This window comes from Cololabis saira, chromosome 24, assembly GCF_033807715.1.
Source record: "Cololabis saira isolate AMF1-May2022 chromosome 24, fColSai1.1, whole genome shotgun sequence".
Lineage (NCBI taxonomy): Eukaryota > Metazoa > Chordata > Actinopteri > Beloniformes > Belonidae > Cololabis > Cololabis saira.
Genome location: NC_084610.1, coordinates 16555211 through 16582477, shown reverse-complemented (window position 1 = coordinate 16582477; position 27267 = coordinate 16555211). Strand labels below are relative to the sequence as shown.

Below are 27267 nucleotides of genomic sequence, written 5' to 3'. Positions count from 1 at the left end.
CAGAATGCTGATAGAACTGCTTTCAGAAACATTGTGGGCCAGAATTATCAAACAGATCCAGGGAGGAAACAGAGACGTAGGAAATCGGTTTTATTTTTTCCCATTTATGAAAATTTGGTTTATAGCATATTATGCAAATGTAACCCCAAGACAGTATATAAAGCAAAGAAATATAGACAATGTATGCAATTATAACTGAAAACTTTAATGTTTTCATACCTTTAAACATATTTAAAGGCAAAAACATGGCACCAGTTATTCTCGTGTCCAACAAAATATTCCTTTTTTGGGCATAAACAAAAAAGTACCAAAAGTTGTAATGTAATGATGATTTTTTTTTTTTTTAATTTAAATCGACCTTTAGACATATGAACTGATTTTTAGGAATTAATATGAGAATCGATTTAAAATCAGAGAATCGATCTTTTCAACACAGGCCTAAGCAATAGAATTGATTTTGTCGCTGACGCTCGCTCGCATCGCATGCAGTTAGGACACGGTGTAACATCGGCACTCTGTATCCGTGCACGCCGGCGAGCACTTGGCCGGGAGCTACAGGTAATGCAGACCACCTGAAGCAACCATGTGCTCAGAGGTACGGGGCCGCAGATGTGAGAGCGTCGGACCTGTGGGCCGCACGCCGGCACCTGACAGAGGTTCCCTCCCAGGAACACGTGCTCCAGGCCCCGGGTCAGAGAACAGAGCTGGAACCGTCACAGCGGTGATGAGAAACAGGTCTGAGGTTTCTATGCTGCAGGTCACTGCTGCCGGGCCACGGGGTTAACGGGACGTTTGAACGCACCGCGCTGATGAGTTCACGCGTGCCGAGCGGTGATTAGCTGCAGTGATGAAGAGCAGACGTGTGTCCCGCCGGGCCGACCACCCCCGCGCTGGCGTACGAGTGCACGAGCCTCTGAGGTTGATGGTTCAGTGACCCGGTTCAGTTTCTGGCTTATACCCCAGAGCCGTGTTCAGGTGTCCGGCCCAGACACGCCGCCTCCATGGAGGGTTCCAGATGTGGACCGGGCTCAGACCCAGACGCGTGTTCTGGAGGCTGAACAGCTGTAATGAGCAGCAGGACGACCCGGGACCGCTTTTAATTCAACTCAATTCAATTTTATCTATATAGCGTCTATTACAACAGAAGTTGTCTGCAGGATCTTTCCAGAGACCAGAACATAAACCCCCGAGCAATTATTACATAAACATAACATAAACAGTGGCAGGTAAAACTCCCCTAGTGGGAGAAAAACCTTAATCCAACAGTGGCAAGAAAAACTCCCCTTTAGGAGGAAGAAACCTGGACCAGGACCTGGATCATAAGGGGGTAGGGATGGGAATTGATAAGATTTTTACGATTCCAATCCCATTTTCGATTCTGCTTAATGATTCGGTTCTTAATCGATTCCCTTATCGATTCTCATTTGGAAAAAAAAGACAATATAAGGTTGATTAGCATCACCAATATAACATTTTAATACTAATAAATGAAATATTATTCTTTAGAATTAAAAAAAATTCAACATTAATGATGCTGTGGCAGTTCCACGAGAATGTCCAAAATCTTTCTAGTAGAAATAAAAATTCTCCACTTTAAAAGGATATATGAACTGAGCGCTTAAAATTAAAACTGTCAGTCAGTTACAAATATAATCAAGTCAAATCCAATCAAACTGTGCATTTTGCAAATCTGTAAACCTAACCCTTTGACGAATCATCCACTTGAAAAGTATTGCAAGTTACCCTGTTGTCTTTTTTACTGAAATGTAACCAGACTTTCGAGCGTTTGTATCGCTTGGGCGCCAACGTGCGTAAGCTACGTAACGTACGTATATGCAACGTGCCTGATGACGTCACTATGCTCACTGGAATCGAAAAGGCAAATGTTTGCAAAATTTACAAACAACTCCAAGGAATTGAAACACTGGGAACCGGTTCTGAACAAGAACCAGTTCTCGATTCTTATCCCTATAAGAGGGAACCTCCTGCTGAAGACCAGCTGGCAGAGCAGGAACAGAGAGAACAGACAGAGAGAATGAAGAACAGAGAAAGAAGAGACACAGACACAATGGCTAACTGGTGCACTACAGGGATGACTATATAAGCAGATGTAGACGGCAGACACTGACTACGTTTACATGCAGTCAAAATTCGGGTTATTGCTAATATTCTGGTTACTGAAACATTCAGAATATTCCGTTTCCATGCGTGAGCAAACAGGGTTATCCCTGTATACATGGTGATTCATCATTTGGGATATCTGGATCAAACCAGTGACACATGGAGAACGTCAACACGCAATTCTCGTCATTTCATCTTCTTCTTCCTGTATCCAAATCCAAAACAAATGCTGCTTCGTGCAACTTTTCGCTCACCTTCTTGTAAATCTCGCTATCCCGGTACTTTCTACCGTCTACAAATGCCAAAATGTTCATATCCTTCATTACATTTATGAAGTGATTAGTCTCCTCCTCACTCCAAAAGTGTGGCGTGGTCTTGCGCAGTTATTATATTTCACGAAAACGAACGAAATAACGAAAAACTAAAATTGAAAAAACAATTTTGTTAACTGAACTAAATAAAAAGGAAAATTAAAAGACAAAAACGATAACTAACTGAAACTATATTGCGTGTTTAGAAAACTAACTAAAACAAACTGAAATTATAGATATAATTTCCTCAATTTTCGTCCTGTCAATATAAGCCTCTTGGTATGATCAATTTATTCCGCTCTGGCCGTTTATCTCCAACTGGCAGCTGATGTCAAAACTAAAACTAAAACTAAGCATTTTTGAAAATATAAAAACGAATAAAAACTAGCAAACCCACACTAAAAACGAATTAAAACTAACTGAATTGAAGGAGAAAAAGTCAAAACGAAATAAAACTAAACTAAAATGAAAAATTCTAAACTATTATAACCCTGGTGTTGCGTTTCTCCCTGTTTATAAGAACCTCCTGGACTCAAAAGACCAAGATTCCTTGCGAAAAGACCATGCGTAGAAAGTTCATGTTCCGTTTGATGGGGAAATCCCGTTTGGCGTTTACATGACCGAATATTCGGGTTTTAAAAGGAGTAACCCAGGGGTCATATTCAGGTTTTTAATAAACCCGAATATGAGCAAACTCGGGTTATTCAAAGGGGTTATTGGTGTTTACATGGCCTTGCAAATATTGCTAATATTGGGGTTTTAAAAGGGTTATTGACTGCATGTAAACGCAGTCACTGAGGTGCTTTTACCCCGTAGAGGACACCACGATGATGGAGCGGGGGTTGACCAGGTCCGTGTTGAACAGCGTCCTCCTCCCGCTGCCGTCCAGGTTGGCCACCTCGATGACGTCGGGCGCCGAGTCCACCCAGAACATCAGCCGGCGCCGCACGTCCACGGCTAGCCCCTCAGGGCTGACGACGTCTGGGGGCAGCAGAGAGGGGGGAGCTGGTCAGGTATCACACAACACACGCAGAAGAAGAAGAGCAGCACCGCCGCCTTACTGGTGTTGATGAGGATCTCGGGCTCGGCTCCGGTTCTCATGGGGGCTCGGTTGATGGTCCTGGCGGACAGATCCGTCCAGTACACGTGGTTCTCCTTGCAGTCGTAGGCCAGACCGACCACGATGGAGCCCTGGACACGGACACACGCTTATTCTCTCAGGATTGTGCTCACTCTGGTTTTTATTGTTACGCCTGACTTGAATCTGATTCCCTACGGAAGCGTAATGCTGCCACCTCAGAACAAGACAAAAATATCAGTATCACGTTATAACGAGAAAAGTTTATTAGAACAATAAACATTTCACGTTATTACAATATACAAACTTATCCCGTTATAACGTGATCATTTATTGTTAGAACAATATACTATTTATCACGTTATAACGTGAAAAGTTTATTGTTAGAAGAATAAACATTTCACATTATTACAATATACAAACGTATCACATTATAAGGTGATAATTTATTGTTAGAACAATATACTATTTATCACGTTATAACGTGAAAATTTGTATATTGTAATAACGTGAAAAATATAATGTTATAACGTGAAAAGTTTATTGCTAGAACAATAAATTATCACATTATAACGTGAAAAGTTTATTGTTAGAACAATAAACATTTCACGTTATTACAATATACAAACTTATCCCGTTATAACGTGATAATTTATTGTTAGAACAATATACTATTTATCACGTTATAACGTGAAAAGTTTATTGTTAGAAGAATAAATTATCACGTTATAACGTGATAATTTATTGTTAGAACAATATACTATTTATCACGTTATAACGTGAAATGTTTATTGTTATTGTTAGAACAATAAATTATCACGTTATAACGTGAAAAGTTTATTGTCAGAACAATAAATTATCACATTATAACGTGAAAAGTTTATTGTTAGAACAATAAATTATCACATTATAACGTGAAAAGTTTATTGTTAGAACAATAAATTATCACATTATAACGTGAAAAGTTTATTCCTAGAACAATAAATTATCACGTTATAACGTGAAAAGTTTGTATATTGTAATAACGTGAAAAATTATTAAAATATCAGGTTATAACGTGAAATGTTTATTGTGATTGTTAGAACAATAAATTAACACGTTATAACGTGAAAGCTTTATTGTTAGAACAATAAACATTTCACATTATTACAATATACAAACGTATCACATTATAAGGTGATAATTTATTGTTAGAACAATATACTATTTATCACGTTATAACGTGAAAATTTGTATATTGTAATAACGTGAAAAATATAATGTTATAACGTGAAATGTTTATTGTTCTAACAATAAACCTTTCACGTTATAACGTGATACTGATATTTTTTTCTTTTTCTGGGGGGGCAGTATTACGCTTCCGTAGATTCCCTGAACTTCTGTGAGGCTTCAAGCAGCCGTCACAGATGCAGCTTTAAAACATCAGGGCGTTTCTCCACTGCTGGTATCTAGTGCTGTGTTTTATAGGCGGGTTGGCGACGGTACTGCGAGGAAACCGTCGGACCGATTCTGGTGACCATCGTTAGTGCTTACGTGCAGAGTCAGCAGCGTTTTGGACCCGCTCCCGTCCATTTTGGTCCCGTTCAGAGGGAGCGCTCCGATTTTCTGTCCCTGAGCGTACAGCAGCGTGACGTCAGTGTTGGGTGGAGGGGTCACGTCTGGGCGGGGCAACGGACGCACAGTGGGCGGGGCCACCGATGACAGGCCTGGAAGAAAAGTCCAACAGAAACATGACCAGTATTAGCTGCTGCTCTCGCCTAGTTGCCACAGTAACTATAGAGGGAATGGGCATGACGTCACAGATGCGATTTCACAACGGGTTACAATGAGTGAGTGGCAGAAAGACTGAGTGGCAGAAAGACTGAGGGGCAGAAAACTGAGTGGCAGAAAGACTGAGTGGCAGAAAACTGAGTGGCAGAAAGACTGAGTGGCAGAAAGACTGAGTGGCAGCGTAAACTTTCAGTTTGAGCAACTCGAAAACATCTTAAATGGGAAAAAGCTGTTGTGCAATCGACTGCACTCATAGATTTAGCAAGAAATCAGAGTTATCGTTTTACAGACTGCCGAAAAATAAGCTGAAGCGAGACAAATGGATCGCTGCAATTCGCAGAAACAACTGGATTCCAGGCACCGCTCTTAGAGTAACCGGGCCACCGGTCACTCACATGCAGGTTTGACCACGTCGTAGGACCGGGTCCCAGGAATCTCCCGTCCATCCTGGTCCACACACCAGCAGTAAGGGGTCTCGCCGTAACACTGGACTGGACTGGGAGCACACAAGGCAAGTTTATTTTTATAGCACAATTCAACACAAGGTAATTCAAAGTGCTTTACATCAACATTAAAAGTGGCAAGACACAATTAAACTGATGATAAAAAAAGAGGTAAAATGATAAAAAGCACAAGTTGTTAAAAAGTAAGGGCAGTAGAGTACAGCAGGTTCACATCTCATTCTTACAATGACAAGAATTATGTTTCTATACAGTCAAAACGTACAAAGACCGGGTCAAATACAGTATTACAAAAGTAATCTGTGCTGATTCGTGCGGTGAATCAAACCAATTTGACAATTCTACGTCACAATGCCTGTTTCCAGGTCTTATTTCACACAACTGACGAACACCAGCTGAAACCCTCCAGCTCACCCCCCCCCACCCGCGGGTCCAGGCCTACCTGAAATGTCCGTCCGGCTCGCACTGTGGCAGGTACTGCTGGGGCCCCGGCTCCCCGCCGTAGTGCTCGATCAGGGTGGCCCTCCACTGCTCGCAGATGGACTCGGGACGGGTGTTGGAGGCGGCTACAGGGATACGGAAGAGTATTAGGGCCAGGCAGCAGAAAAATAAAAATAATATTTTAGAGGAGGAAGATTTTTTGTCATTATGCACTTCGAGAAAAAAGTCGAAATGTTGAGAAAAAAGTCGAAATGTCGAGATTAATGTTGAAGTACAATTTCGAGAATAAAGTTGAAATGTTGAGTAAAAAGTCAAAATTTTGAGAATAAAGTCAACCTTCTGAGACTATAACAAACTGCGCATTTGACTGTCTTTACAAAATGCCTCGTAGGCCTATAGACACTCCAAGGATGTAAGTTAGTTAGTTAGTTACGGCTGCTGCTGCTCCTAACTGGATTTGATGGGACAGAGGAGACATTTCCAGGAGACATTTCCACTTTATTCACCAAATTGTATTTCAACTTTATTCTCGAAATTTTCGACTTTATTCTCGACATTTCGACTTTTTTCTCGAAGTGCAAAATGAAAAAAAAAAATCTTCCTCCTCTAAAATATTATTTTTAAAATTTTTGAGAATTTGTTTTTTAGCATTTTATGCAAATGTAACCCCAAGACAGTATATAAAGTAATGAAATATAGACAATTTATGCAATTATAATTGAAAACTTTTATGTTTTCCAACCTTTAAACATATTTAAAGGCAAAAACATGGCACCAGTTATTCTCGTGTCCAACAAAACATTCCTTTTTAAGGCATAAACAAAAAAATACCAAAAGTTGTAATGATGAAAAAAAAAAAATCGATCTTTAGACATACAAATCGATTTTAAGGAATTAATATGAGAATCGATTTAGAATCGGAAATTTTTTTTTTTCTACACAGTCCTAGTCCTGGTCCAGGTTTCTTCCTCCTAAAGGGGAGTTTTTCTTGCCACTGTTTGGCTTAAGGTTTTTCTCCCACTAGGGGAGTTTCTACCTGCCATTGTTTATGTAATAATTGCTCGGGGGTTTATGTTCTGGTCTCTGGAAAGATCCTGGAGACAACTTCTGTTGTAATAGACGCTATATAAATACAATTGAATTGAGTTGAATTGAATTAAGAGCTGCACGTCTCTCTTCAGTCACAACTGTTCACCCTTTTAAAAACCTCCCTTCATAGAGCTCTCCACCCCAATCTGACCCCACTTAAGGCTTGTGTTAATGTTTCCTCTCGTCTTCCTCCCCTCGTACTGGTCTCTGCAGCTCTCCAGCGGAGCAGAGGCGCTCATGAAAACAGCTGACTCATCCTTTCCAGGACGTCCTGCTGCAGCCGCAGCTGCTGCGCTGCACGCATGACTCACTTGGTTTTAACTTCAACCGCACGAGCTGCTGAATTTAGAGATCTGGAGAGAGACAGGGAGCTAGAGAAGAGGACTAGCTGGTGAGACTCCGGTCCTCGGCCTCCTGACTGGGCTGGCAGAGTTATTGCTGGTGTGGGTTCACGTAAACACGTAAACGCAGGCCGACTCTAAGCAGTTTAATGTCGCTGTCACAACAACAACTACGTTTTTATTCCTTAGAAGCTATTAACTTCTGGCTCAAGGACAAACCATTTATGTTTTTTAACATCTGGGACCCCTTTCTGGAATATATTGGGGACAACGGTGCCCAAGCTCTTCAGAGCTTTATGGTCTAGCTTGGCCTGACATTGAAAGATACATTTCCACGTATATGCCTAGGGCTGTGCGATTAATCGATTTTAAATCTAAATCGGATTTATTATTCAAGACGATGTTAAAAAAAGGATAATCGGAAAATCGATTTTCCTTTTTTGCAGCTGGCTGCATTACAGACAGAGCTCGTCTAGTTGTCTTTGTTTGGTCAAGAAAATGTAAATGTTTTACTAGTAAATGTCTTTACTAAACTCAAGGAGGATTTCAATTGCACTTCATTCCCAATAGGGAAATTTGTTTGCTATTTTTCTTTAAAAATAAAGATAAAATATTTGAAACAATATGGCGATATGTGGCCCACGATAACGATAATATCACAATTCAGGATATCTACGATATTCGATATATTGTAATACATTTCATCAACGATATATCACAATATATTTGACTGAAAAAGAAAAAATACCCATAAAAAGGAAAACGTCTGTAGTTATGCATTTATTCAATGCCAAAACTTCATACAATGTACAAAGAAAGTGCATTTGTATATTTGCCTCACTGCCTCCTAGTCTTGTAAATGTAAACACTGAACAGCTAGACAAAATAAAGTGCATGAACAATAGTGCGGTGACAACCGCATAAATCCATTACGTGTTGTAATAAAATATCGATATTTGCCGTCAGTTTATCGATTATTTATTGCGACAGAGAGCGCAACAATATATTGCAATATCGATTTTATTTATTTTTATTTATTAACCATTAATATACAGGACTGTCTCAGAAAATTAGAATATTGTGATTTTCTGTAATGCAATTACAAAAACAAAAATGTCATACATTCTGGATTCATTACAAATCAACTGAAATATTACAAGCCTTTTATTATTTTAATATTGCTAATGATGGCTTACAGCTTAAGAAAACTCAAATATCCTATCTCAAAATATTAGAATATTCTGGGAATCTTAATCTTAAGCTGTAAGCCATAATCAGCAATATTAAAATAATAAAAGGCTTGCAATATTTCAGTTGATTTGTAATGAATCCAGAATGTATGACATTTTTTTTTTTTTTTTTTTTTTAAATTGCATTACAGAAAATAAAGAACTTTATCACAATATTCTAATTTTCTGAGACAGTCCTGTATGCAGACAAAAAAAAAAAGAAGGGGAAAGACTTGGGACGGCTCTCACCTTCTCGGTCACAGTCGACAGGCGTGGTGCCAGGTGGAGTCCTGGTTCCTGCTCTCTCCTTCCCACTGCTGTCCACACACCAGCAAGGACCATCGGAGCCGCCGCACTGCAGGGAAACACAATCCTCATCAAGCAGACGGCCCAGGAACCAAAACCAGGGGCAGAGTGTGGAAGAGGAACTCCAGTCACCTGCTGAGGTAGATACTGTCCTTCTGCATCACAGCGAGGAACCAACCCTCCCGCCACGGAACCCGAGGTCCGGAGTCCGGCTCTCTGCTGCTCACACTCCGTCCTAGGACGCTCTAGTTTCAGACAAGACTCGTCACCACCAACAGTACTTGTGCTGTACAGTAATCCCGCGGGGGTTACGTTCCAAAAAGAACCCGTGATAGGTGAAATCCGCGAAGTAAGAACCTTTTTTTTTGCAATTATTATACAAGGCTTCAAATTGCGGAGATCAGCCCCGCCCCACCGCGACCCGCGTAATTGGATTTGAACGAGAGAAAATGAAAAATACAGTAGGACAAATTGTGACTGGCGTGTATTTCACTGCTCTTCTGATGCTGCTGCATCCTGACTCGCTCTGTAGCGTCTTTTTCTTCTAAAGCTCGCGGTGCAGGAGTGTTTTTTCAAGAGAAGAACATAGTTATGGGTCGTTGTTGTCGCTCTTTTTTCTTATAAACCGAAATACCACCATGGATTATATCTGAGAACTGTAATGAACGATTCATCAAAGGCTCCCGTTCTTGAGCTGCTGCTGAAGCTCATTGGCCGTTCTCAGCATTGTTGCTAAGCAACCAACGTTATTGACACAGGAAGTGAATAAGCGGGGAGAATGTTTAGCCAATCAGAATGCAGAACACGATGCACAATACAAATCCGTGAAGCAGCGAGACGTGAAAGGTGAACAGCGTTATTGCGAGGGATTAATGTATAGAGGGAATGCGCATGACGTCACAGATGCAACTTCACAGTGGGTTTCGGCCACTGAGTGGCAGAAAGACTGAGTGGCAGAAAGACTGAGTGGCAGCGTAAACTTTCAGTTTTTCACACTCGAAAACGTCTAAAATGGGAAAGAGCTGTTGTGCGATCGACTGTACTCATAGATTTAGCAAGAAATCGGAGTTATTGTTTTACAGACTGCCGAAAAATAAGCTTAACAGAGACAAATGGATCGCTGCAATTCACAGAAACAACTGGATTCCAGGCACCGAAACGTGGATTTGTGGTTCCCATTTTGTATCAGGTAATGTTGGATTTTTGGGTAGCTAACGTTAAACGGTCAAATCATAAAGTTCGGTGTCCTCATCACTTTAATTTCACCAACAAATCCTGCCTTGAAGTCGGACCAAGCGTCAAGACTTTTGTATGCCTTCAAGCTTTGCTTCGTGTATTTCCCCGGGGGTAGAAATTAAGTACATATAAATATCAGGAAACTGGATTCGTGGCCAAATATTAATGTCCATGGACCCCTGGTTCTTGGGGTAACTGTACGGGTCACTGTCAAGTCCAACTGCCTTTAATTTAAGCCCATAATCGGCTGTTATCCCGTCTTCTCCACTAGTTGCAGCCATTTTTGCCACTCACTGCTAGTAAGGGGGCTGGTCCAGTGGGGAAGTGACGTCAATGCAAACCCTCTATTGACACAGGAAGTGAAGAAGCGGGGAGACTGTTTAGCCAATCAGAATTAGAACACAACGCACAATGCAAATCTGTGAATCAGCGAGACGTGAAAGGTGAACCGCGTTCTAGCGAGGGATTACTGTATTCAAGACTCTAAAACCTCCAGCACATGGTCTTCCTGTTCGGCCGTCTTGAGTCTCACCGGGTTGGTCGCAGTCCTTGGGTTGTGTCCCAGGTGGCGTCCTGGTTCCTGCTCGCTCCTGTCCATCCTGGTCAACGCACCAACAGTGTCCAGAGGAACCATGACACTGCAGATTCAAGCGAGGAGGACTTAGGTGCTAGCTATACCTGGGAAGTGAAGATCCCGCTGCAGAAGATGGTTTGATGGAGTGCAAACCTGAAGTTGGGAGTACTGTCCTTCAGCGTCACACTGGGGCACAAAGAGCCCGACGATGGGATTCCCCTCTGAACTGCTGCTCTGCGCTCGGTCTCTGTGCCGCTCACAGTGAGTTTTTGGACGCTCTGGTTCCTCTGCAAGACATTCACAAGACTCGTCACCACCAACAGTAGTTGTGCTGTACAGTAATCCCTGGTTTTTTGCGGGGGTTACGTTCCAAAAAGAACAAGTCTCACCTGGTCTGTCACAGTCCACAGATGGAGAACCAGGTGGAGTCCTGGTTCCTGGTCTCTCTTCTCCTCTACTGTCCACACACCAGCAGTATCCAGTAGAGCCGTGACACTAATATAGTAATCAAAGATCATGTAGGGGTGGTGATGATTGTTGTTACATTATCACAGATTTTATTAAAGTACAGTTACCAACCTGCCGTGGTCGATATTGTCCGTTTTCATCACACTCTGGTACGTAGGCTCCAGCTACAGGACGTCCATCTGGACTGCTGCTGTGGACACGGTCTCTGTGGTGCTGACAGTGAGTCTTAGGACGCTGTGGTTCATCTGGGGGAGAATCAGTTTATCAGGAAACAGGTTTTATTAGAAGAACATCAGATGTGACAACATATAGAGGGAATGTGCATGACGTAACAGATGCGACTTCACAGCGTGTTACGCCCACTGAGTGGCAGAAAGACTGAGTGGCAGAAAGACTGAGTGGCAGAAAGACTGAGTGGCAGAAAGACTGAGTGGCAGAAAGACTGAGTGGCAGAAAGACTGAGTGGCAGCGTAAACTTTCAGTTTGAGCAACTGGAAAACATCTAAAATGGGAAACAGCTGTTGTGGGATCGACTGTACTCATAGATTTAGCAAGAAATCTGAGTTATCGTTTTACAGACTGCAGAAAAATAAGCTTAAGAGAGACAAATGGATCGCTGCAATTCACAGAAACAACTGGATCCAGACACTGAAACGTGGATTTGCGGTTCCTATTTTGTATCAGGTAATGTGTGATTTTTGGGTAGCTAACGTTAAATGGTCAAATCATAAAGTTCGGTGTCCTCATCACTTTAATTTCACCAACAAATCCTGCCTTGAAGTAGGACCAAGCGTCAAGACTTTTGTATGCCTTCGAGCTTTGCTTTGTGTATTTCCCCGGCGTAGAAATTAAGTACATATAAATATCAGCAAACTGGATTCGTGGCCAAATATTAATGTCCATGGACCACTGGTTCTTGGGGTAACTGTACGGGTCACTGTCAAGTCCAACTGCCTTTAATTTAAGCCCATAATTGGCTGTTATCCCGTCTTCTCCACTAGTTGCAGACATTTTTGCTGATGTTTTGCCACTCGGTGTGAGTAAGGGGGCTGGTCCAGTGGGAAAGTGACGACAATGCATACCCTCTATTGGACAGAAATACATGTACCACCATTGCCTTTTCTTTTAGAAAAGATTGAATGCTTGGATTCATATTTATTAGGGCTGTCAAAGTTAACGCGTTAACTTAACGTCTTCTTAACGGCGACACATTTTTAACGCACGATTAACGCGCAGGATAAAAAAAAAAAACGAAACACGCATTATATAATTTCTGGCGGTCAACAGCACCCGTAGCTTGAGGAAAAGTATAGTGGATTACTGCGTGAACTTTTTTGAAAAGCGAGGAAAGATGGAGAATAAAAAGGGACTTTTGAACGGCAAGTTCACTTTCAAAAAGATGCCAGATGGATAGACATAATTACATGGAAAATTTAACTGACCAATGCACTTCTTGTACAATGTCTGTGATGCATATGCTTCATTGTTTTACATTGAGCTGCTTAAAAAAACAAGGAATCTTGAGTTAGTCTTTACAAGAGTAAAGTTGGGGACTACATTGTGTTTGTATTTATGAAGGAATGTTACATTCAGGTCAAAAGCTTTTTTTTTGTGGAAAGTTGAATAAAAATTGGCATAAAGAAGCATATTTGCCCTTTCTCATGTTGTTAACAGTATTAAAACTTTAAAAAATACCTTAAGGTAATTTAGAACAGAAAACATGCGACTAATCGCGATTTAAAAAAAGAATCGTTTGACAGCCCTAATATTTATTGTATGAATTCTGTATCCTCACCTGGTCTGTCACAGTCCACAGATGGAGAACCAGGTGGAGTCCTGGTTCCTGGTCTCTCTTCTCCTCTACTGTCCACACACCAGCAGTGTCCAGTAGAGCCATGACACTGGAACAGCATCAAGAGATCAAACCCTCTCTCCACACAGACATTGCAGCACATTATAGAGCAATATCCAACCTTCAGGAAAAGGTCGGTGCTAGACACTCAGGTGCCCAGCAGCATATTATACTTATTTGAAGTTTCTCAGTCAAGGTTCAGAGTACATCATCACAAAGAAACAGCGCTCTCTAAAGTCACTAAAGACCTCTTCATGGCCTCAGACAAAGGGATTAGTGTCCAGACTGGTTCTGCTGGAACTCAGTGGTGCTTTAAATGCCATAGATCACAGCGTTTTACTGCACAGGTTTGAGTACATTATCGGGGTTAAAGCTCTAGGATGTCTAAATCATATCCAACTGATAGATTCCAGGCTGTTCATGTTGATCAGGTTTCTCCCACAGAGATGGCGTTCTGCTATGGTGTCCCACAGGGTTCAGTGTTAGGGCTAATTCTGTTTAGTTTATACATGCAACGCTCGGGAAGTATTATCCAGAACCACAGCATCAATTTGCAGCAGCACAAGTGGTGAGAGGAATCAGAAAGAGAAACCACGTCTCTCCAGTGTTGGCCTCCCTCTCTCCATTGGTCTCCGTAAAACTCAGAATACAATTCAAAGCTCTATTTAAAGCTATGAAGTATAAAGTAAAGGAATAAGGCCCTATACGGCCAAGCTCCTCGTTATCTCCAAGACCTGATAGTGCCTTATGTTCCTAACAGAGTTCTCTGTTCTCAGAGTGCAGGTTTACTCGTAGTTCCTAGAGGATCCAAATGTAGATCTGGAGGACGGTTTTCTGCTATCAAGAACCGTTACTATGGAACCAACTTCCAATCTGGGTTAAGGAGGCTGACACCACCTCTACCTTTAAAACCAAACTAAAACCTTTCTGTTTAGTAAACCTTTAGTTAGTGTTAGTTAACATCTAGTTAGTGTTAGTAAACCTCTAGTTAGTGTTTAGTAAACCTCTAGTTAGTGTTTAGTAAACCTCTAGTTAGTGTTTAGTAAACCTCTAGTTAGTGTTAGTAAACCTCTAGTTTAGTAAACCTCTAGTTAGTAAACATCTAGTTAGTGTTAGTAAACCTCTAGTTAGTGTTAGTAAACCTCTAGTTAGTGTAACTCTAGTGTGTTAGGGCCAGTAGTCGTAGCCGTTCTTCCCCTCCTTTCATCTTCTTCTCTTTTCTTCCTTCAGTTAAATCCATAGTTGTTAATAACAGTACCTCTTTTTTTAGCCTGCAATTGTTTTGTTTAATATTTGCTCGTGGTTCATGCTTTGGGTATCTGAGAAGCACCCACAGACAATTTATATCCTAATAGATGCTGTAAAAATTAAACTTAACTGAATTAAAGATGATCACAAGTATAATGTTAAATTAGGTTGAGCAACACGAGACATTGGTTGCCCCCCGAGGCCTCACAATACATGAATGGATAAACTTAGTTAATGATATATATGATGGAAAAGATTACATTTAGCCTCCGTCTCCAGAAAGATTTGTTTGTAAAATTGTGGATGAAAAGGGTTGTATATGTGAAGCCTTTCCGCCCAGAATTTGTGGAGGTATTGAATAGATCACTGTCCACTTTTAAAACTGACCTCAAAACCCATTTTTACTCATTGGCTTTTAACCCAGTATGAGACCATGCTCTGTTTTTAGTGGTTTTATTTAATTTTATTCGTTTATTTAATTGTTTTTATTGTCTTTTGCTGTTGATTGTTTGTCTTCTTATGTACAGCACTTTGTTTCAGCTGTGGTTGTTTTAAAGTGCTTTATAAATAAAGTTGAGTTGAGTTGAGTTGAGATCAAACTTGTTTTGTTTTTCTCCTCCATCCCCCTCAATTCTTGAATGATCTGAAGACAGATAGTAATACTATCATATCATTATCCTTATTATTATCTCATTCTCCACCCAACTGAGAATCATGTTCTTTTTCTTCTGTATGGAGGTTTTATGTTTATAGTCTGTCTCTCCCAGATTGTATAGAGTTCTTTGTAGTTTAGTTTTTTCTTTCTTTTTTCCTTTTCTTATCTCTTATATGTTTACTTAAAATGTAAAAAACTGGATGGCGGATAAGAATATTACTGCTTTTACTTTGTGATATGTACTGCCATACCTAAATAAATAATTTAAAAAAAATAATAGGTTGAGCAAAATTAAATTACACAATAAAGTAAGTACAGTTTCCAACCTGCCGTGGTCGATATTGTCCGTTTTCATCACACTCTGGTACGTAGGCTCCAGCTACAGGACGTCCATCTGGACTGCTGCTGTGGACACGGTCTCTGTGGTGCTGACAGTGAGTCTTAGGACGCTGTGGTTCATCTGGGGGAGAATCAGTTTATCAGGAAACACAGGTTTTGTTAGAAGAACGGGGGTAAATTTCTGACGTTCTCACACAAATGCTCTGCTTTACTCAACATACTGGACAGAAAGACATTTACAGCAAGGTTGGTGTGTCTTATAGACCAGCTTCACACTTTGCCTTTCTTTTTAGAAAAGAATGAATGCTTGGATTCATATTTATTGTATGAAATCTGTATCCTCACCTGCTCTGTCACAGTCCACAGATGGAGAACCAGGTGGCGTCCTGGTTCCTGGTCTCTCTTCTCCTCGACTGTCCACACACCAGCAGTATCCAGTAGAGCCGTGACACTAGCACAGGAATAAGATATCACAAAGGTATATTAAAGGTCATTTTAAAGTGCAGCCTCAGAGGTTCACGAGCCAGTGTCTTTTTGAGACAGTACCAAGCCCGGATAAATGCAGAGGGTTGTGTTAGCGTGGGCATCCGACATAAAACCTCTGACAAACTAAACATGCCAATCACAAGACCCAGAAAGAAAAGAGGAACAGCAAGAGTCTCATCCAGAATGTAGCAAAGATTAGTGAGGCTGAAGACAGAAGGGCACGGAGGAGGATGAGGAGTGGGAAGGTGGTTGGTCCTAATGATATACCTGTGGAGGTATGGAAGTAATTTTAAAGAACAAGGGACATGTGCAGCATTTTGACAACTACAGAGGAGAGAGCTACGTTAGAGTGGTGCAAGATGTATGGGAGCTGTAAAACAATAGTGACGTGTGCTGTAGGTGTGACAGAGAGGTTTAGGGTGGAGGTGGGAATGCACCAAGGATCGGCTCTGAGCCCTTTCTTGTTTGCTGTGGTGGTGGATCGGCTCACAGATGAGGTTAGATAGGAATCTCTCCATGGACTATAATGTTTGCAGATGACACTGTGATCTGTAGTGACAGCAGAGAGCAGGTGGGGGGAAATCTAGAGAAGTGGAGGTATACACTGGAAAGGAGAGGAATGAAGGTTAGCACCTACAGAGGAGGGATAGTGAATTTATTGGTTGAACGATGAGGTTGATGAGGTTGGACCTGCCAGGAGGGAAGCCTGGAGAGTAGGGGTGTAACGATACACTAATCTCACGATACGGTACGATACACCATATTGAGGTCACGATAACGATACGATATTATAGCAGTATTTTTTTAACAACCTTGAATGAGGAACATATGACTGGAAAAAATGGTCTTTTATTTGAAAGACACAAAATACAAAACAATGCTGTGTGTTTGCCCTATTGTTATAGTTTGTAATGCTTTATAACTGTTTAAGTTTTAAAGAGAAAGCCAGGCCAACCATTTTCCACAAACTGAACTAAAAGTAAATGTCAGGTTTGCATTATGCATCTTCAGTTTCATACAAGTACAAATATTTTGCCACAAACTGAATACTTTCTCTCATGTATGATTTGACTTTTTTCATTTTCCAGAAATTTAACAACTAAAATTAAATAAATAAATAAATACATACAATTTTACATCATAAAAAAGACTGATTCATGCTCACCTTATAAGTGTAAGAGGAGATTTGTTTTTGTTAAGAAGGTTATTTTGGTAATTCAGGGTTCATTATTTTATAAATATATTCTTTATATTCTGTAAATCAGGGACTATAATGACACTAGTCAGTTTATCTGTAGTTGTTAGTATGTTTTAGATTGGGCGGAGTGATACAGCACTAGGTGCTGTGTTGAAGTTCTAAAATCCTACGCTGTTGAGCGGACAGTAAAGTACTCTCAAACTCAGCAGAAGTTTCCCCGTGTTTATCCTACTCACGACCCGAAAAAGGTTTAATTTAATAAGGTAAGGCTTAACTCTACACCAGACTTAAAAGTTCAGAGCTCAAAACCCCGCTAGAGTCCCGTGATCGGGACCGCAAAAAGGTACTACTTTCTTCTGAGTGGAGTAAGATTTTGGTCCGCGGGTCGAGGCGCGGTCGGATGCGCGTTGCTAGTCAACACAATAGATTAATATTAATAACCCAATATCGTGATACAGTTTGTCACCTCCATGACACGTTTCGTGACGTTTTTGTATCGCGAAATTTCGTGGCACGATATATTGTTACACCCCTACTGGAGAGGGAAGAGTTATGGATGGAGTGAAGGAGGACATGAAGTTAGTTGGTGTGAGAGAAGAGGATGCAGAGGACAGGATTAATAGGAGGTGGATGATTCGCTGTGACACCCCTGAAGGAAAAACCTGAAAGGAAAAAAAGAGGGTCAGCTTTTAAAGCAAAAAGCCCCCACACATGCCAACCTGCCGTGGTCGATATTGTCCGTTTTCATCACACTCTGGTACGTAGGCTCCAGCTACAGGACGTCCATCTGGACTGCTGCTGTGGACACGGTCTCTATGGTGCTGACAGTGAGTCTTAGGACGCTGTGGTTCATCTAGGGGAGAATCAGTTTATCAGGAAACAGGTTTTATTAGGAGAACAGAGGTGAGTTGTGACGTTCTCACACAGATGTTCTGCTTTACTCAACATACTGGACATTAAATGTTACACGTCTAAAATTCTTCTCTCATTGTCTTGCATCTTGGATCCTCACCTGGTCTGTCACAGTCCACAGATGGAGAACCAGGTGGAGTCCTGGTTCCTGGTCTCTCTTCTCCTCTACTGTCCACACACCAGCAGTATCCAGTAGAGCCGTGACACTAATATAGCAATCAAAGATCATGTACGGGTGATGATTGTTGTTACAGTATCACTTATGGCGTTTTTCCACTAGTACCTACTCAGCCCGACTCGACTCGCATCGGTTTTCCGCTTTTCCACTAGGGTTAGAAAAGCTAACTAACGTGCTGAGTAGATACTTTTCTGTAACTATTCTGCTGAGGTTCTAAGCGGCTGAGTCGGCTGTATCTGACATCATCACACTACAGGCCACTGATTGGTCGGGGGGTTGGAGTCAGACGTCTGAGTCAGGATGTGACATCAGAGAAAGAGCGACTCGCGGCAATGGCAGCAAAAGTCTGTTTCATGATCCAACTCTGAGGTGCAGATGTTCATAAACCTGGTGGCTGAGGAGAGAATTAAAAAGGGATCTAGACGGGCGATAAGGAACGACCAGATCCACCAGGAGCTCTGTCACTTCATAGCTGCTCAGCTACCAGCTGACTTTTCAGCAGCGCAGAGACAACTAAAAAAATTAAAAAGCTTCGTTGCTTGAAGCTTCTCTCACTCTCATTTTTTAACTTGATATCGAACACAACTTCCTACTTCTCATCTGGGTATTGAAAAGAAACGAGGACAAGGCGAGTCGAGTCGGACTGAGTAGGTACTCAGTCCGGTCTGGAAAAGCGCTAATATTTGATTAAAGTACAGATGCCAACCTGCCGTGGTCGATATTGTCCGTTTTCATCACACTCTGGTACGTAGGCTCCAGCTACAGGACGTCCATCTGGACTGCTGCTGTGGACACGGTCTCTGTGGTGCTGACAGTGAGTCTTAGGACGCTGTGGTTCATCTGGGGGATAATCAGTTTATCAGGAAACAGGTTCTATTAGGACAGGGGTCGGCAACCCAAAATGTTGAAAGAGCCATATTGGACCAAAAATACAAAAAAAAAATATGTCTGGAGCCGCAAAAAATTAAAAGTCTTGTATCAGCCTTAGAATGAAGGCAACACATGCTGCATGTTTCTACGGTATATTAATTAGAACTGGGTCCTCGGCTGCAAATATACAGTAGCATGTCTTTCCACATGACTCTTTTTGTTACGCGAATCTATGGAAGAGTATTAGGGCCAGGCAGGAGAAAAATCTAAATAATATTTTAGAGGAGGAAGATTTTTTTTTTCATTATGCACTTCGAGAAAAAAGTTCAAATGTCGAGATTAATGTTGAAGTATGATTTTGAGAAAAAAGTCGAAATGTCGAGAAAAAAGTAAAAATGTCGAGGAAAAAAGTCGAAATGTTGAGAAAAAAGTCGAAATGTCGAGAAAAAAGTAAAAATGTTGAGGAAAAAAGTCGAAATGTTGAGAAAAAAGTTGAAATGTCGAGAAAAAAGTCGAAATGACGAGAAAAAAGTTGAAAGGACAAAGGAAGAAAAAAAGAGAAAAAAAGGAAAAAAAGAAGAGAAAAATAGGAAAAAAAAAGAAGAAAAAAAGAGAACAAAGAAGAAAAAAAGGTCAAACATTTTTGAAAAGCTCCAGGAGCCACTAAGACAGCGCTAAAGAGCCGCATGCGGCTCTAGAGCCGCGGGTTGCTGACCCCTGTATTAGGAGAACATCGGATGTGATAACATATTGGACAGAAATACATGTACCACCTTCCTCCTTTGCCTTTTTTTTTTTTTTTTTTAGAAAAGATTGAATGCTTGGATTCATATTTATTATATGAAGTCTGTAGCCTCACCTGGTCTGTCACAGTCCACAGATGGAGAACCAGGTGGAGTCCTGGTTCCTGGTCTCTCTTGTCCCCTACTGTCCACACACCAGCAGTGTCCAGTAGAGCCGTGACACTGGAACCAAAGTAATCCATACCAAGTTACATGTTGTTGTTAAAACTGTCTCCATAATCTATAAGGTGTCATTAATCCACCACCACATGCCGACCTGCTGTGGTGAGTACGCTCCGTTTTCATCACACTGGGGAACGTAGGCTCCAAGTACAGGGAACCCCTCTGGACTGGTGGTCTCCACACCGTCTCTGTGGTGCTCACAGGGACTTTTAGGACGTTCTGTTTCATTTCCATGAGAAAGATTGACATGATCAGAATACAGACTTTATCCATCACAACCATCATTTTTTTATAGCATATCCAGTGAATTTGTATAAAACAACACAATATAAGGTGAAGCTTCTTAATTGGTGGTTGACTAAGCCAATGTCTAATTATAATCCCTTCCTCGTCAGTCCTCTTCATGCTACAAAGCGAAGCAAAGTATTATGTAGTTTGAGCTAACCCAGCATCAGCTAAACCAACAGTCTTTTCTGATTTCACCACAATATGTCATTTGAAATAAAAGCTCTGCTACAAATTTTCAGCAGCAACTCCGCAAGTTCACCAGTGTGGACTGGTTGAAGAGGCTGGTAATCTGTGCTGATTTTGATTGACAGAAGGTTGGCACGTGACTACGGAAGAGTGTTAGGGCCATGCAGGAGAAAAAATATTTGAGAGGGGAAGATTATTTTTTATTGTGCACTTCGAGAAAAAAGTCAAAATGTCGAGAAAAAAGTCGAAATGTCGAGAATAATGTTGAAATACAATTTTGAGAAAAAAGTCGAAATGTCGAGAATAATGTTGAAATACAATTTCGAGAAAAAAGTCGAAATGTCGAGAATAATGTTGAAATACAATTTCAAGAATAAAGTCAAAATTTCGTGAAAAGTTTACGTTTAAGTGAATAAAGTTGAAATTTTGCTTTTTTTTCAACATTTCAACTTTATTCACAAAATTTTGACTTTTTTCTCAACATTTCGACTTTTTTCTTAAAATTTTACTTCAATATTATTCTCAACATTTCAACTTTTTTCTCAACATTTCGACTTTTTTCTTGAAATTTTACTCCAATATTATTTTCAACATTTCAACTTTTTTCTTGACATTTCAACTTTTTTCTCAACATTTCAACTTTTTTCTTGAAATTTTACTTCAATATTATTCTCAACATTTCGACTTTTTTCTTGACATTCCAACTTTTTTCACGAAATGTTGAGAAAAAAGTCAAAATGTCGATATTAATGTTGAAATACAATTTCAAGAATAAATTTGAAATTTTGCCTTTTTTCTCAACATTTCAACTTTATTCATGAAATTTTGACTTTTTTTCTTGAAATTGTATTTCAACATTATTCTCAACATTTTGACTTTTTTCTTGACGTTTCGACTTTTTCCTCGAAGTGCATAATGAAAAAACAAATCCTCCTCTAAAATATTATTTCTATTTTTCTCCTGCCTGGCCCTAATACTCTTCCGTAGCGTGACAGATCATGGACGCGTCAAAGAAAACACATCAGTCTTTGTCGTTTGGTCGAGCACAGCACAGGACTCCGCCCACAGGCTGCTAAGGCCAGCCCACCACCACCTGCTAACTCCTAATTGCTTTTTGTTAGAAAAGAAAGCAAAGCTCACTCCAGCTACACTGGCTAACCTGCAAGGATGGTCCGGTCTGAGGGGAGGGGGTGGGAGGATTCAAACTCAGGGGAAAAGTAACAAAAAAAAAAGCAATTTTGGATCCTCACCTGGTCTGTCACAGTCCACAGATGGAGAACCAGGTGGAGTCCTGGTTCCTGCTCTCTCTTCTCCTCGACTGTCCACACACCAGCAGTATCCAGTAGAGCCGTGACACTAATATAGCAATCAAAGATCATGTAGGGGTGATGATTGTTGTTACATTATCACATACATTATTAAAGTACACATGCCAACCTGCCGTGGTCGATATTGTCCGTTTTCATCACACTCTGGTACGTAGGCTCCAGCTACAGGACGTCCATCTGGACTGCTGCTGTGGACACGGTCCCTGTGGTGCTGACAGTGAGTCTTAGGACGCTGTGGTTCATCTGGGGAGAATCAGTTTGTCAGGAAACACAGGTTTTACATTTTTATCTTTTATTTGGAAAAGCCTTGATTTCACAGATGCAGATTTACATAGCATCAAAATCACTTCAAGTAAGTTAACATAACATTGGCATGACATTTTGTAGAACTTCTAATGTCCAATTTGCCTCCTGGCTCTTCCTAGAATTTTCTTTGTAAAATATTTACATGGAACATGGAAAGCTTCTCATCTTAAATATTACATACAGAAAATTACACACAAAGCAGAATGAGTAAATATCATGCTGCAGATTATATCAATATATCATATTACAAAACACATTTTGATCCCACTCCTTTTTTTTTCAAGTTAGCAAAAGTCAGACCTAATAGGTTTCAGTCCACTTAGACCACATCTGGTCAAATTTCTCCTTCTGATTTTTAGAGAGAATGACAACTTTTCCATATTTCATATATTATTCCTATCCATTCATCTATAGTGGGGGATTCAGGTTTTAACCTTGTAACAGCTTTTTTGCTTGCTGCAAGGAGTAGGAAACACAGGTTTTTATTACAAGAACAGACGTGAGTTGTGATGTTCTCACACATATTTAATGGTTTCGTGACATAATAAATAAATTAAAAAGGTGTGGAAAGATTACTTTACATGTTTGAGGTTCTTGTGTGTCCTAATGTACCACCTTCACCCTTTGCCCTTTCTCTTATCACAGAATGAAGGCTTGGATTCATATATACTGTATAGTGTGTGCTCTGATAAGTCTGTATCCTCCATAATTCAATTCAATTTTTTTTCAATTCAATTTTATTTATATAGCGTCTATTCCAACAGAAGTTGTTACTAGGATCTTCCCAGAGACCAGAACATGACCCCCGAGCAATTATTGCATAAACATAACATAAACAGTGGCAGGTAAAAACTCCCTTAGTGGGAGAAAAACCTTAAGCCAAACAGTGGCAAGAAAATACAGCCTTTATCAGATGTACAACATAACAGGAAACAGGATTGTAACATCTAGGTCACTCAAAGGGTGGTAAAAAAAGAAACTGAAGTAATAGCGTGATGTGTGAGAGTATTTAATGTATTATTGCTATAGAAAATACACGTTTTTGATAGTAAAAAATAAAACCTGTATATTGTCAAACTTTAATAATATTTCCCTTTGGTTCTTTTTCTCACTTTTCTCATTGTTTCATTATGGAAGCTGCTAAAGGACTCAGGACAGCCCACTACCTACACAAGTGAGAAACTACAGCAAAGCATTCAGGCTTGGTTGTTACAGCTTTAGAGAAGTGTTTGCCGCTGAAACCAGTTTTAATATTTGGTCCTGATCGTGCAAATTAAGTCCTGTATAAAAAGCGTTGTAGTTACATCGTCATTGGAACCATAACCACATCAAGGCGAAGTGTTACCGTGCTACTTAGCTTTAACTAGCGGTGTAGATCAGGCTAAGGCCTCAATGTGAGCTTGGATTTTGCTTGGCATTAGTTCATTAGAAAAAGTCTGTAGAATTCAGCTTCATGTCATTACGAGCTCACTTCTTAAGCTGTGAGCTAAGAATGAACTCCACAGGTGGTACTTTTGATTTGAAAGGCTAACTTGTACAATGAGCTCCATGTTGTGAGATTATTAGCTATGACTGCTGAGCTAAGTTATGGGCAACAGCTGAAAGCATGAGCCTAGGCAAACTGATCTTCAACCTCCGAAACTAGCTGTCAAGACATGGATTGTCACTTCCATTTCCGGGGAAGAAGCTTGAACTTGAGCGCGAGTTTGAGAGATACCTGCTAGATATAGGTAGGTTCATCTAAATGCACAGTACATCGTCTGGAACCAATCTTCTTGAGGGGCTGGACCTTTCTCCACTCTTTAGTTGCTCACGGTGAGAGGCATCAGGCTGGAATGGGCCCACTTATAGTCCCCCAGCTCCGACCTAGTATGTTGAGGTTTTCCCCGGTAGAGCAGGTAGCCTCGCTGTGGCTTCAGCTCAGAGAGGGTGTTCTAATTGTTGTTTGGGTTTATGAACCAAATAGCAGTTTGGAATACCTGGCCTTCTTGGTGGCTATGCTGGAAAAAGCTCCTAAAGGGGACTCGATTGTTCTACTGGGGGACGTCAACAGTCACATAGCAGCATCATCTGTGTTATTGGGAGGAATGGCTTGCCGATCTGAACCGGAGTGTTGCTTTGGACACTTGTTGGACTTTTGTTCTAGTCACAGGTTGTCCATAACAAACACCATTCTCAAACAAAAGGATGGTCCATAAGCGCACGTGGTGACAGAACATCCTGGGTATAGTTTCATGATTGATTTTATAATCACATTCTTGGATTTGCAACTATATCTTTTGGACATTCAGGTGAAGGCAGGAGTTGAGCTGACAACTGATCCCTATCTGGTGGCGATTTGGACCAGATGCCTGGGGAAGATACTGGACAGGTCCAGAAGGCTAAAACCTGGGAACTCTGGCAGAAGAATCTGTCAGAAAGCTCTTCATCTGCCACCCCTGGCAGAGCTTCAACCACACCTCAAGGGAGGTGGGGGACATTGAGTCAAATTGACCTTGTTCCATGCCTCCATTGATGAGGCGGCTGACCAAAACTGCAGGGTCATCAATGACTGTGGGAACAATCATTAAAAATCTGCCGGTGGAGACTCCGGCAGTCTGAAGAAGGGGCCCTATTGGGCTTTGTTAGCCTGTGAGAGTCTGGAGGCAGCTGACAGGTACCGGAAGGCCAAGCTGGCTGTGGCCTTGGTGATTGCTGAGGTGACAACTTGGGTGTGGGAAGAGTTAAGAGAGGCTATAGAAAATTACTTTCGATTGGCTCCAATACATTTCTGGCAAACCTTCACGTGTCTTGGGCGGGGAAAGCAGTGTTTCATTACTCCCTCACACTCCTGAGCCTCCCTCTCACTCCTGAGCCTCCCTCACCATCATGAGCCTCCCTCTCACTCCTGAGCCTCCATGGTAATTTAACTTGTAATGCACTTTACATGAAATGAATCTCAAAGTGCTACACTTAGACCATTCATACACATTCTCACTGGTGGTGGTAAGCTACGTTTGTAGCCACAGCTGCCCTGGGGCAGACTGACGGAAGCGTGGCTGCCATATTGCGCCAAACGGCCCCTCCGACCACCACCAACATTCATACACATTCAAACACATTCAAACACATTCACACGGGGCAAGGTGGGTAAGGTGTCTTGCCCAAGCACACTACGACAGCAAACTGGGACAGAGCGGGATTCGAACTGCCAACCTTCCGATCATTGGTCGACCCACTCTACCACCTGAGCTACTGCCGCCGGGTTACTGGCATGATCGAGCAATACCGGACCAGCTCTAAACTCTCACTAGGATCCTTGAGGGGGCGTAGGAGTTTTCTCAGCCAGTTCACATGTGTTTTGTGGACTTGGAAAAGACATTCAACGGTGTCCCTCTGGGTACTTTGTGGGGATGCTGTGAGGGTATGAGGTACTGCTACGAACTATCCATTCCCTATACACGCAGAGCAAGAGTCTGGTTTGTGTTGTCGGTAGTATGTTGGATTTGTTCCAGGTGGGAGTTGGACTCCATCAGGGCTGTGGTTTGGTGGCCAAAGGATTCGATCTCTGCTTTTTGCAGATGATGTGGTCCTCTTGGCTTCAATGAACCATGATGTTCAGCTTCCCTTGGAATGGCTTGCAGCTGACAGTGAAGTGGCAGGGGTGAGAATGAGCACCTCCATATCTGGGACCATAGTTCCCAGTCAGAAAAGTGCCCTCACTGGGAAGGGGATGGAGAGCTACTTTAAGTGGAGGAGTTTAAATATATTGGGATCTTGTTCATGAGTGAATGCAACAGGAGATTGACAAGCTAATTGGTGCGGTGTCAGCAGTAATGCTTATGCTGTATTGGTCTGTTGGGGTAAGGAGAGAGCTGAGCCAAAAGGTCAGGCTTTCTGTTTACCAATCTGTCCACGTGCCTACCCTCACCTATAGTTAAGAACTATGGGTTGGGGCCAAAAGAACGAGACTGCAGATACGAGCACCTGAAGTGAGTTTCCTTTGTAGAATGGCTGAGCTTTCCCAGGGTAGGGTGAGAAGCTCAGTCACCCAGGAGAGTGTAGAGTTGCTGCTCCTCCACATCAAGAGGAGCCGATTGAGGTAGTTGAAATGTCCCCTGTACAGTTCCCTCAGGGGATGTTTGGGGCATGTCCAATCACAAGGCAGCCCCAGGGAAGACCCAGGACACACTGGAGTGATTATATCTCTGGGATGGCGTGGGAACACCTCATTAGCACGCCAGAGGAGCTGGAGGCGGTGGCTGGGAGAGGGACGTCTGGACCTCTCTGCCTAGGCCGCTGCTCTCGCAACCCAACCATTGATATGTGCAAGTTAATGGATGAAGGAGCTGCTGAGCTGAGGAGACCGTGTCCAGCCAAACATAAATGGGACCTCCGTTTCGTCTGATGTGCATAGTATGCGTGGGGGCTAAACTCCCTAGCCACACTGACTAACCTGCAGGGATGCTCTGGTCTAAATCACTTGATGAGTCAGTGAACTTGTAGCATTTTTCCCTTGGTATAGTTTCTTTTTACTCAAGGAAATGAGTCACTTCAAATGACACACCACTATTAACAAACAATTTAAACCATAAGACGATCCTGTGTTGTGAGTAATACCAATGTACAGTTTGTTTTATGACTTGATCAAAATGCACAGACTGGTTGTTGCCCTGCTGATTCATTATTTTGCTTGAGTTTACGAATTTTAACAAATGATTCCGTTTGAAGATAGAGTATGGCTACAGGCAGGAAAAGTACTTTAAAGTACTTTAAAAGGGTATTAAGCTGAAGTGAAAAAAAAGTGACTCTGTGGGATGGTGGTGTGGGAGGATTAACATTGAGAAAAGAAACAACAAAACCTTGGATCCTCACCTGGTCTGTCACAGTCCACAGATGGAGAACCAGGTGGAGTCCTGGTTCCTGGTCTCTCTTCTCCTCTACTGTCCACACACCAGCAGTATCCAGTAGAGCCGTGACACTAATATAGCAATCAAAGATCATGTAGGGGTGATGATTGTTGTTACAGTCAGTACGTTTACATGCAGCAGT

The 27267-nt window shown here is 41.5% G+C and overlaps 1 protein-coding gene across 1 annotated transcript in view; it reads right to left on the bottom strand.

The window, feature by feature from the left end:
• The window catches only part of nid2a (nidogen 2a (osteonidogen)), a 98750-nt gene that overhangs the window by 6672 nt on the left and 64811 nt on the right, over positions 1-27267 (bottom strand). The window contains exons 23-44 of the mRNA XM_061715418.1: positions 27091-27196; positions 22040-22173; positions 21853-21958; positions 20223-20347; positions 20023-20128; positions 19000-19133; positions 18216-18321; positions 17923-18056; positions 15865-15970; positions 15507-15640; positions 13221-13326; positions 11537-11670; positions 11347-11452; positions 11111-11244; positions 10916-11021; positions 9280-9392; positions 9091-9196; positions 6184-6307; positions 5676-5776; positions 5044-5216; positions 3494-3623; positions 3242-3413 (exon numbers count right to left, since the gene is read on the bottom strand). Of these exons, the coding sequence (XP_061571402.1) occupies positions 3242-3413; positions 3494-3623; positions 5044-5216; positions 5676-5776; positions 6184-6307; positions 9091-9196; positions 9280-9392; positions 10916-11021; positions 11111-11244; positions 11347-11452; positions 11537-11670; positions 13221-13326; positions 15507-15640; positions 15865-15970; positions 17923-18056; positions 18216-18321; positions 19000-19133; positions 20023-20128; positions 20223-20347; positions 21853-21958; positions 22040-22173; positions 27091-27196 (2696 nt within the window). The remainder of the gene's footprint in view (positions 1-3241; positions 3414-3493; positions 3624-5043; positions 5217-5675; positions 5777-6183; positions 6308-9090; positions 9197-9279; positions 9393-10915; positions 11022-11110; positions 11245-11346; positions 11453-11536; positions 11671-13220; positions 13327-15506; positions 15641-15864; positions 15971-17922; positions 18057-18215; positions 18322-18999; positions 19134-20022; positions 20129-20222; positions 20348-21852; positions 21959-22039; positions 22174-27090; positions 27197-27267) is intronic.